The 12,089-nt window shown below is 32.4% G+C and overlaps 2 protein-coding genes across 4 annotated transcripts in view; one reads left to right on the top strand and one right to left on the bottom strand.

The window, feature by feature from the left end:
- Window positions 1-32: 32 nt before the first annotated feature.
- LOC139086149 (angio-associated migratory cell protein) lies at window positions 33-1,511 on the bottom strand. Its single transcript, XM_070634486.1, has 3 exons — window positions 1,326-1,511; window positions 1,137-1,262; window positions 33-1,082 (listed from the first exon to the last, which is right to left on the bottom strand). Exons 1-3 carry the CDS (start codon window positions 1,459-1,461, stop codon window positions 106-108), a joined length of 1,239 nt encoding a protein of 412 aa, XP_070490587.1. The 5' UTR covers window positions 1,462-1,511; the 3' UTR covers window positions 33-105.
- A 727-nt stretch (window positions 1,512-2,238) lies between these two features.
- bbg (big bang) overlaps window positions 2,239-12,089 on the top strand; it is a 37,118-nt gene continuing 27,267 nt past the window's right edge. The window contains exons 1-2 of one of the 3 annotated variants that reach the window (XM_070635062.1): window positions 2,239-2,454; window positions 10,264-12,032. In XM_070635062.1, coding sequence (XP_070491163.1) covers window positions 10,447-12,032 — 1,586 coding nt within the window. In that variant the 5' untranslated portion in view covers window positions 2,239-2,454; window positions 10,264-10,446. Of the gene's footprint in view, window positions 2,455-7,379; window positions 7,523-10,263; window positions 12,033-12,089 lie in introns of those variants that run through there. The other 2 variants (XM_070635063.1, XM_070635064.1) reach the window with 2 other exon arrangements.

The following is a 12,089-nucleotide window of genomic DNA, read 5'->3' as shown; positions in this document are numbered from 1 at the left end:
CAATTCCCTTCCCTAATAAGAACCCAAAAATCTATGAACTTTAGGAGAAAATATCGATTTTATTTTACATTTTCACAATTAATGTAACTTATCATCATTCAATATTTACAAAGGTAATGTGTAAATCTTTGCTGTCTTGTCTTCTGATACTGTCAATAATAAATTTTTCTTTTCATGATAACAAATGTCATGAATATTATTGGCATGTCCGAGTAACTTGAATTTCAACTCTCCATTTCTCACATTCCATGCTTTTACAGCACCGCCAAGAGTTCCTGCCATTATTGTCTGTTCTTTTCCCCAAATCATTGTTGTGACACCGGATGCATCCTCATCTTTGCATTCGTTTCTTATTGATTGATGTGCAACATCCCAAATGATGACTTTACCACCTAAATTTGCTGTGACGGCAACTTTGAATTCTAAACCTGGACAATCTATGAGAACTCGCTCAATTGGAAACGATTCTAATGAACTTGACTGTGGAATTGATAAATTGCCAATAAGTCCATTACTGCCTATCAATTTTGCAGATCCATCAACTCCACCTGTGATTATTAATTGATTTTCATTATCTGTGGCAATTGTTGTGATTGATGGTGGTGGAACTTCCTCATTTTCATCACTGCTTGATGGCTCATCTGGACCTAAATTCAAAAGAATCTGTTGATTCTTTATATCCCAAAGTTTAAATGTTCCATCGCCATAACCAGCAGCTAATCTTTTGTCATCACTTGTAAAAACAGCAACTTCACATTTATCTCCAGCACCTTGAAGTACTTTGCAATCACCTGACGGGATACGCCAGATAAAAATTTCACCAACTTCAGATCCAGCTAGTAAAACATTTGCTTTTCTGTGCCATTTCATCCAACTCATGTCGCCCATTGAAAATTCCCAAACTTTCTTGTAGTTCTTATCTATTTTGAAGACTCTGAGTTCTCCTGCCATATCCCCTGTTGCTAAATATGCTCCATCGTATGAAAACTCTGCTGCTATTACACTGTCTTTATGTTCTGTAACTTCAAAAACTACATCTCCTGTATCTGTTGCCCAAACATATGCTTTATCATCTTCTCCGCCTGTAAAATGTCCTCATTAGTTACTGGATCATGCATAATGCTTGCATATCTTACCGGTTACAGCGAGTGATCCATCAGTGCTGAAATTACAGCAAAATAATGCACTTGTGTGCTTTGTAAATGTTAATATCGAATCATCGCGTTCTGGTGTGACATTTCCATCATCTTCCATATCCTCTTCTGTAAAATTACCAAATCACCAGATGAGTCATCTTAAAAATCACTTTAATTTCACATTTTTACCTTCGTCAATATCTTCCATCTCATTGTCTGGAAGTGCTTCAAGATGCTCAATGACTTCATCGATATCGTCACCAACGTATACTAATTCTTCATCATCATTATGATAAGGAGATGCAGGAGGCGTATTTTCCCTCATTTTTAATTAAATTAAAATTTTTTATTTGTTTTTTCACGTTGCTTTGTTTATCTTTTTTGAATGTTTGACAGTTGAAAAGTGCGGGAACTTTAAATTTTACATTAATTTATTTTTTGATTTTCATGAGTTAGACAATTAATTGAGCTATAATATTTAAATTGTGTGCTTATTATTCATTATTGAATGTGTTTAAATATGAATAATGTGTTAAATCGTAAGTAAAATTTATGATGATGTTTCATGTTTTGACAACCAGACAGCATTGAAAACATTGCGGGAAAATTCAAATAAATTTTGGATGGAACATTTTAAAGGTAATTAGAATCGATAGAACTGTTTGATTTATGTCAGTTTGTTAGAAATTCATAATGGAACTGAAAACTAATTAATTAATAATGAATTTCTAAGAAAAATATGAAATTTTCAATTTTTTTTCAAAATTCCATTCAAAAATTACAGCAAGCATTGAGTTTGAAATAATTTTTCAAATATTTTCAGTAAAATCTTTATTGACATTTAAAATTATTAAGTGCATATTATAATTCACAGTTCCGACAGCAGTTTAACAGTATCAAACATTGGAATATCTAATTATTTAGCACAAATTCAATAGGTCATCAGCATTCATCATCTCAACGAATCAGTTATGTTGCACCATAAAAATAGACTCCAAGAAGTGATTTTTCGGAATCATGACGTACCCTTCCAAAACCTGAAGAATGTTTTGATAAATCGGTGAGAGTGTAAGACGATCGACGATGGTATGTGTTAAATGAAAAAAATTAAAATTAATTAATTTGGCCTTAACAGTGAGCATAAATCCAATTATAATAAATCATGTGAGTGTTTAAAGTGATCAAAAACTCTAATTAATTAAATTCAAATCAATTTCAATTAGTATTGTGTGAGAAAAGTGATATTTAAATTTTATAGTATTTTACTCAATTAAGACACCAGAGAGAACGATTTTGTTTTGGCTGTATTACTATGACTGTAAGTTAGTTAAAATAATTTATGCGTTAATGTTGTTATGTTACAAATAAATAACATTTTCGAGGTCCTTTCCAACACGATTTGTAGCTGTTCAATATTGGAGCAATATTGTCTATTACTTAACGGAATCGAAAACACCAACAAGTTAATTGAAAATTAATGCTTTACCAAATAATTGAAATTTATTCTCTCAAAAAAATGAATATAAAATCCACATAATTTCTTTCTGTTAATTCTTCTCGGAGATCAAATCATTATTTCCATTTTTGATTTTCCAAAAACGATCTTCTTTTCCTCTTCGAGCAATTCAATTTGTATAACTTAGCCGATGTTGATGAGTTTTTTACGCAACATCAATCTTATTTTTATGTATGTATAATATCTCATTTTCCCGAAAATTACATTGTGTATCATCACAACATGTATTTTTATGGATTCGATCAATTCGATCAAAATATTACCCAAAAACAGGCATCAAATGATGAAAAAGGGAAAAGAGAAATGGGAGTTGCGAATTGATTGAATGTAATTAAACTTGAGTTCAGTGCGCTGTTATGGGTGAGATGTAGTGAGGCTGTGGTAAAGTGCTCTAAATTGTGGAGTTATGAACGTTTTGATATGCCTTCTGGCATCAATTTCTGGGAAGTGTAATATTGGAAATAATGTGGAATATAGAATAATTTGGTTTGGAGTCTGAATTATCTTCTTAGTTGGATCGTCTTTGATGAATTTAAGGCTGATTAAAAAGAGATAAGCAACCACCCATGTAGTCTAGCTAACCTTTGTATATCCACTAGGTCATGTCATCTTAAACATCATTCCTAAATCTTTAATCAACCTAACGCCTAACTCAAATATCATCCATCAGGTCAATTATAAACCCATTTAGTCTACTACCAAAACAATTATTCAATCAAACACCCAAACAATAAACTTAAAGTGTGCATGATCATGCACTTCTCTCAAATAAACACGCTAAAAAGCCATAAATAGCAAGTGGCATACAAAAAAAGAACTCAAAAAAAAGTCTGCGTGAGATAATGAAAGTTCTTCTCAAACTTCATGCAAAACCACAGATTCTTCTTTTCCCAAAATAATAAGAGACGCGAGAGAAACAAAAACACAACAAACTACATTTGTAAGTCAAGGATTGGATACACAAAAGCATCTTGTCCAAATGTGTTAAAATGAATTTCTTTAAAAAGAATAGTTAAGCATGTCTTGTAATTAGTGCGAACAGATGTCAAAAATCGTGCGAATAATCGTGTATTTTAAGATATTCATATTTAGACATGTAACGTGTTATGTACATATGTATAAATCATTTGTAGACAGCTTATTTTTCTGCTGATGACCATTTTTATTGTTTTGTGAAAGAGTTGTTAAAAGGTGTGTTCAAGTGATACAGATAATTATATTTTGGAAGTTCTTGTTACAATGACCTACATAAGTTAACAAACATCGACAAGAAACAATTGTGTAATTGAGGTATGTTCTTGATCTTAACGGTTACCATCCCATGAGAGTGGATACGTATAATAACAAAATTTGTGAAATGATTATTGGGCTTGAGGCGATCGAAGCGCATTTTATGGTTATTAATATTAAAAAGGGGAATTTATGGTCTGGAAGGGTGTAAAACTACTGATTTATGACTGAAATTTCTAATTTATACTTAAGAACTATATTAAGTTCAATTGCTAGATTTATCTACATCTATTTAGTCTATTTAGTAGTTAAGCTAATCTACAGCTACTTGATTTCTAAATGCTTACAATTTGAGGTTAGCTTAATACTCAAGTAATCTATTCTCGACCTATATTCAATTTTGAATAAAAACTCAATAAATAATTTAGTTACTCAAGCATTTCACGAACTAATCATTCAATCAAAGAGTTAACTTACCGGAAAAACAGCAAGCATTAAGCTATCAATGAGTTAGTCATCCAGACAGTTAACCTTCCAGTCAACGAACCAAATAAAAACAAAAACACACTTGTTACCCAAATTCATGCTAAGAAATTAAAGAAAAAGATCGTCTGCTTACCATATTATTATGAATTTTTTTTGGCAATGAAAACATGAAGATAGAGAGAATAAAAAGCAGAACATGGAAAAAAGAAGAAGCTTATATGAGAAATGAGAAGAAAAGAAGTTCAAAATATTCACCAATTTAAAGCATCCGATAAAAATGCTTAAGTTTCGTGTAACCGTAACCCAAATTTCAAGTCCAATTTCCATCGCATTTTGTGATCGAATTCAAGACAGAATTGGTGAAAGAAACTCTCTAGATATTTTCTCTTACGGCATATGTATATGATCGATAGCCCGGGACAAAAGACGAAAAAGAGAGAGATAGTAAAAGAATGAGAGGTTGGACACAGATCGTTTATAAATTGGCAGGTTGAAATTAATTTCAATTCACTGATAGCCATCCCTACAATTTGATAATCACGAGCATTTGACGCTAATGACGATGCATACAATATTCTACAGCTTCTTCTTATTGTTTTCTCTCGGTGCTGTTTCTTAATTTTCTTTGTTGTTAATTTTTTAGTAATAGACGTTTGGATCAAATCTATATTATTGAAGTTTCTTAGTCAGTGTCCTACTCAATTCTTTTTTCTGCTTTTTACAATGTGTGCTGCTTGATGTGTTTGAAATCATACCTCTAACCATATAGACCTGTTTGTATAGCTTTTAATGAAGAGATTTTTGTGCTCAATGCAATTTGTCACTTAAATTATTTTTGGATATGAATATATCATTGGAAGTGCAGTAGTGAGAGGGATCTGAAATTGGGGTTGTCATCCTTCTAACGAAGTGCTTTGAATAGTATTTTACTCTATCCTTTAACGTACTTATCCCGGCATATAGCTCGATCGTTAGCGGCGCATTAAGAGATCTCAGGAAATACCACGAGAAGGTATACAATTAACATTTGGATTCAGACTGCAATCGCAGTCTAACTGTTGATACGTCATTTTCATTCATATTTCATAAATGCGCCTTAGACACTCCATCAAACCACAAACCATATTTTCTTCTTTATGACTTTTTAATTCTGTATACAGTCGCTCGCCAAAATTAAACACAACACGCTTAGGTCTGTTTTCGTATTTATTATTATTTCAATATAGAAAGAAAAGAGCAATATAAAAGTTCATTTGTGGTATAGATCACGATATGCAATTTAATGTTTTATTTTTTTCTTAATTTACGCATATTTTGTTTCTCATTTTATGAACTGCTCAAGCATGAATACATGAAGACTAAAGGAGATATTAATATCTTTTCTGTATATATCCATTTATACGTTCATTCATTCATTATTATTGAAATGCAATACCCGTGCAATGTCTTAAGTAAAATTAAATATCATATTGTATTTGACTTACGCGCCGCGGCATTATCCATAAATGTTTCAAATGAAAAAAAAAACTTATTTTTTTATTAATAATCCAACCTCCATTGAGTAAATGAATGGAGTGAGCATGAGCATATAAACTGGGCGCACAAGAGAGATATAATTTTCGAAAAGATAGATCGATGCATAGTAAAGCGAGAGAGAAAACGCCATGACTTTTTCATACCATATTAACCAGACTAACGGTAGATTGAAATTTTTATTTAATATTTTTATACGCTGTTCAATGTTGATTTTTTTTTGCATTCATTCAAGTCGATTTTTTTTCTCTCTTTTTTTTTACATTTGGCTGTTTTTTGTGTTGTTTTTTCTTAAATGATCAAGAATGAAACACAGTTGAATTCAGGGGCGCATGAAACAGATGCTGTGTTTAACAGTATCTCACTAATAAAATTTCCTCACTACCTCCCGGTCATGTTTGTAATGTTGTATTTTTGTGGAGCGTTTTGACCATTTGATCGAGTGAGAGATGCTGTTTGCAGTTTGGGTGGGTGTTTATTGGATTGACTAAATGGCTAGGACTTTGTTAAAGGAGTGTCACATATATCTGCATTATCCTACATTAAATATTGAATGTCATTTGTCTAATGAAACTCTTTATGACTTATAGGTCATGGTGCTCATGGGGTAAATGTCACAATTTATTTAACTTTGTTGCGGCACTGAAGCAAATTAGAGAATATTCAATAGCTTAGCTTGAAAAACATTGGTGATGTAAGTTCTTTTGGTCATTTGGGGTATTTTTAGATGCATAACATTGAGATGTAGAGGGTTAGGTCTGATGAAGTAGATGCTTTAGTGCTGATAAGTCCTAGAGGATATTCAGCTAACGTTTGGTTCTAATTTTACTCCAAATTTAAATTAAACCGAGTCAGACATCTAACACTGATCTGGTGCCGGGCCTTTCTTACTTGTGCTTTTCTTGTATTAGCTTACCATCAGCATGCAACTCTGGTTAGATTTTAATGATTATACACTATTAATTACGAATAACAACAAACCAGTGCGCCTCTAACACTCATTCAAACATTAAAACCGCGCCTCTCAAACGACTTTTCTTTTCTTACTGCTTTCCATAACTCCAATCTCTCAGCGCGCTGGCTGCTCGCTTGTTTGCTTGGGCTACATGGATTCAATGAAGAAAAGAAAAAAATAATAATAATAAAAAAGTTCAGTGTGTTGTTGAATTTTGTCGTAACGTGAGCACATTTATTTGACTGCTGTTGCTGCTGCTGCGGTGATCATCATCGCACTTTTTTTTTCTCATATTTGTTTTGATTTTCATTTTTTTCCCGTTCTCTTATTTTGGTTTGGGTGTTGTAAGAACAAATCAATATCAATTGTGCTTAGTGTTAAGTGATGTTTATTATAAATTTCCGTCAATTAATTTTAATTTAGAATTCTCTTTCAAAATTCCTTTCACATGCCTCGTTCAATGTGTGCAACAGAATAGAATAAATATTGATTCTCTGTGCTTAATGTTGTAATTTGTTGTTCGAATTATTATGGAAAAAAAGTTTTGTGTACATTAAATGAATTAATGAAGAATGTGCGTGGATTATTAATGAATATGATTGGATATTTGTTTACGAATTAAGGAACGAAAAGAACAAGAGAAATAGCACTTCAGTTCCATTTATGGTGAGTTGCTGCATATAGAATTAAAGGATTTAGCTCAATGCTAATGGATATGCAGAAAAACAAAATTTTATAACTTTCGAAACCAATGTGAATACCACAAGATTTACCTACAATTGACTACGATATACATTGTGTGTGTCGAGAGTGTCTTATGTGTCTAATTTCGGCCAAGTCATTCATGACACAGATTCTCGGCTTGTGTTAACAACAAAAAAAAAAAAAAAAGAAAATGAAAATCAAAAAAGATTAGTGAAATCTAAAAGCTTAATGGCGTGATAATGATTATGCTTGTTATTATTTACAAGACATGTGTAGGGTGTCCATCTACTGTAATTGAAATCTAATATCTTGTGGATTTTAAGTGAAAAAAAAAATTGGTTTAGAGATCTTTAAAAACAGTTTGATGAGTCAATAGATTGTGAGATTAAGTGGTTGTGCAAATATTTGGATATTACTGGAATGGCCTATATTTGGATATTGAGTTGTCTCATTTTTCAACATCTTTTTATTTACATTTCGCTAGAACTGATCGTCGGATATGCTAATTGAATTGGCTATACACTCCAAAATTCATTTTAAAAAGTGAACCAAACTTATTAAGCTCATAGAAATTGTCTAAAATTACAAAGACTTGTTAGTAATTGAGCTAATGCCCTTTTAAAAGAGACTGTCTTACAGATTTCTAGTTTGCTACTTGATTCTTATGATTCAAAGTTTATTTTTGTGCAATGACAATGTTTGGCTGCATATAGATCGATGACTAAGACCCTACTACGCTACATCACCATATGATATTTAAAATACACGACTATTAAGGTACGGAAACATGCCAAACATATTCGTCTAATAAATTTGAATAAAATTTAGCTCCCGGCTCATTATAAATTCCAAAAACAAACTTACTAGACATCCCAAATCATAATATAAATAAGATCCATACGTAATGTGCACAGAGGGAACCCAGCATGTGGTTAATGCGATATATTAAATGACGGATCAGATATTGCATTTTGACGTGCAATAATTTAGTAAATCAGATTTTCAATGCTTCACTTTTACCAAAGATTATCTTTCCTGATCTTCTTAGAGGAAATGTCAATAATAAAATGCGAAATTTTTAGTTATTTATATTTTGAAAGTATATGTGTTAAAACAGGTTTCATTCAATGATCAAATTCATTACTTTCCATCTTTACACGAAAAAAAAAATATATGTATTTATATATATTTATAAAAACTGTGTCGCCGATTGGAGAAATTTTCATACGGAAAACGAAAGAATCTACATCATCTCGTGAATGGAATGCCTCTTTCTTTCTCTTCTGACTTGATACATTGGCGATTTTTTTTTTGCCTTCCATGCTTTTTATCTCACAATGCATTGCAATGCATTAAATATTTTTCATTGTCGAGCAAAGAAGGTTAATTGAGCAGTTAATCATTTCAGTCTGACCGTAGAAACGGTTTTGAATGACATGAATTGAATCATGAGGTTGAATTTCGATTAAGGAAGCAGGTTTGGCGGTAGATCGGAAGATGCTTTTAGACCAAACGTGCATTTTAATTTTTTGCGTGCATGATTAATGTCGGGAGGATTAATGTCAGATCATGGAAATTAGAGGCTATCTAGGACCAGACATTTAGTCGTCTTCTGGGAATATTTTGTTAATACTGAGAATATTAGAAGCTGGTTGATTCAAAGCTGACTTAGGAATTTAAAATTTTTAATCTGTTTCTCAGGCCTCGGGAAGATTAGCAGTCTGTGGGTCAATATACAGACTTAAAAATTCGAATTTTGATTCTATGTCTTAAGGGTTGATGTTAAGAGGCCAATATTTTGCAATACTTAACAAGTCAATGACCCTTAAGTTCTCCAAAAACCTTTTTAAATTAAGATAGATGAGCAGTGAGACAGTGACAGTCTTGATGTTCTCTGCCGACCTTAAGAGAGTCATAAGATGTTGCTGAATCATTAGAACAACAACCCTGCATGTCATCAGCAACAAAATATTTTGCCGGCTCTTCAATAAAATTGTTCCTTAATTAAAAGTATTCATACAAAGAATTTGCTTAATCCACTCACGAAATTTTTAAGCGCATGTTTAGCAAAAAACTAAAAATCTCCAAAAAGATTTCAAAAGCGAAATTCGAATCACGTAGGCATAACCATAAAGAGTTAATCCTAATGTAACAATTTGGATTATGCGATACATTAATTTACAAAAAATTTTAATTACTAATAATTTTAATTAATTCTCATCTATAATGTACATAAAAAGGGGTATGGGCAGTGCATTATAAATATTTATAATAATAATTATGCGCATTCACCATGTTGTAGATTGCAAAATAGCTTTCAACTTGTTGTGACTGCATAAAAAGCTAAACGAGTTTGTTGCTGAGCGAAAATAGCTTTCCTTGGCACTTAGACTCTATTTTACTTCCATTTCATTTCTTGCTTACTTGCACTTTTACTTGAAGCATGCAAAGAGTAATAAATATTGCTCTTAATTTCATTATAACACTACGATACAGGACTTGAATATTCAAAATACAATATTGTTGTGCATGATCATTACTCAATCAATTCGTAGAAATGTAAAGGCATTCCAAAAAAAAGTGAAAATTACCTAATTTTCCTATTTCAAATAAAAAATCTCATTATTCATAATACTATTAATTGATGATGATCTCTCGACTATTAATTAAGCATTCTATTGTTCAATTACTTATATTTTCAGGTTAACGAGGCATTTATCAGCTATTCAGTAATCACAATTGTTGATCTATTAATGAAGAAAAATTAAAAGTGGAACTTTACGTACAAAAAAAATTTAAATTAAGAAGAAAAACTTCATGAAAAAGTAAAAAGAAGAATAAAAGAAAGAAATAAAAATAACTAAAGATTTCCTCAAATGTGAAAGATGAGTGAATACGTAACTGTTGTTTCGGTTGATCTTCAGCCAAAATGCCAACTAAATGGTGGCGGTAATATTAACAGCGGTGTTGCAATTAATAGCATCATTAACGAACATGAAAAGAAATCATCATTTGTGACAGTATTATCGATAAATAATAATCAAAATACGACGACCATAAGCACATCAGAGAATCCGACAAACGGTGAAATTGTTACTATTTACCGATTGCCGGGTGAGCGGCTGGGTTTTGGCCTAAAATTTCAAGGTGGAACAAAGACTAACGAACGAGTTGAGAGACTATTCATTCAGTCATGTGATCCCGATAGTCCGGCATATCGTGCGCGTGCCTCCTGGGGGTGTTTGAGTGAAGGCGATGAGATTCTACAAATCGATAGTGAGCCAATTACGAACATGACGAGAATTGAATGCGTAAAATGTTTAAAAGACAGAAATGTTGCAATTAATTTATTGGTTAAGAAAGGCGATCGTAATTCAATGATGGTCATACGTAATGATTCATTTAATGGAACAACAAAGCGTCCAGTTCCACCATCACCACCGAAGATACCGCCAAGAAAAATTAACAATAAAAGACCGATACCAGCGTCCTTACGTGAAACGAATACATTACCAATTGCATTGCCTAAGGCGACAATAAATGTACAGCAACCAATTCAGCAATCAGTGCAACAGCCTATCATTACAGAAACTCCTGTAGCTGCTGAAACTTATCTCAATTGCACGCTTGATGATGATTTAAGTCGTAATGATGAATCTGATGAGACAGGAAGTACAATATCATCTCAAATTTCAGTCATTTCTAATTTCTCGTCAGAATCAGACTTGTCATTGCTCTCGACGAATGCCAGCAATAGCGATCTAACAAGAATTCTTACAAAACCATTCCAGATGATTGAGCGTGAATTTAATGTCAACAGTACTAATGTTGTGAGCAACAGTAACGCTCCAATGTCAATCGATAATTTGTTGCTATTCAATGAGTCGGAACCAAGCGAATATAATAATATCGTCAACAGCCACAACAACAACAACAGCATCATCAATAACAATAATATCCATAATGAATGTGAGAGAGTAAATGATGACATTAAAGTAGCTGGCAATTACGTGAATATATCAAAAACAACAGCATCTTCGTCTATGATCATCCCAGATAATGATCAACGGCAATATGAAAATGTTGATATGAAAGTGCCTCCAGTGCCACGTCCAAGATCCATCTCATTGCCACAGGAAGTACATTGCGAAATTGATACAAAAACAACGCCAACGAAGACAACAATTGAATCATGGTTAAATGATGCTAAAGCTGTAAATGGAAATGTTGATAAAATTAATTCATCGGAAGAGCACGAACAGTCTTATGAGCCAATTAAGTTTGAATGCTTTGCGGCTGGCGATGATGAGGAAGAAAAATTGGGTCCGCCGGAATTTTTAAATATATCACAAGCTTATTTTAATTTTCCATGGTGTGGAAATTCAGCAAATAGTCTTCCGACAATTGGAGAGGCTGAAGAAGAATTTTCATCGATCGAACAATTTGTTATTCAGCAAAAGTCAACAAATGGGTGAGTTCAATACTTTTTTGTTGCTCAATATTACCATTTAATTATGGCAATGTCTTT

This window comes from Chironomus tepperi, unplaced genomic scaffold, assembly GCF_022539635.2.
Source record: "Chironomus tepperi strain 1889 unplaced genomic scaffold, CSIRO-AGI_Ctep_v1 contig_85, whole genome shotgun sequence".
In the NCBI taxonomy this organism is placed as follows: domain Eukaryota; kingdom Metazoa; phylum Arthropoda; class Insecta; order Diptera; family Chironomidae; genus Chironomus; species Chironomus tepperi.
Note: the sequence above shows the minus strand (reverse complement) of the source record. Positions and strands in the feature narration are given on the sequence as shown.

Excerpts from the sequence above, each read along its gene's own strand:
- LOC139086149 (XM_070634486.1), bottom strand. The coding sequence starts at position 1,461 with ATGAGGGAAAATACGCCTCCTGCATCTCCTTATCATAATGATGATGAA. Across the intron at positions 1,263-1,325 it reads GATGGAAGATATTGACGAAG|AAGAGGATATGGAAGATGAT; the intron begins GTAAAAATGTGA and ends GTAATTTTACAG. Across the intron at positions 1,083-1,136 it reads TGGATCACTCGCTGTAACCG|GCGGAGAAGATGATAAAGCA; the intron begins GTAAGATATGCA and ends GACATTTTACAG.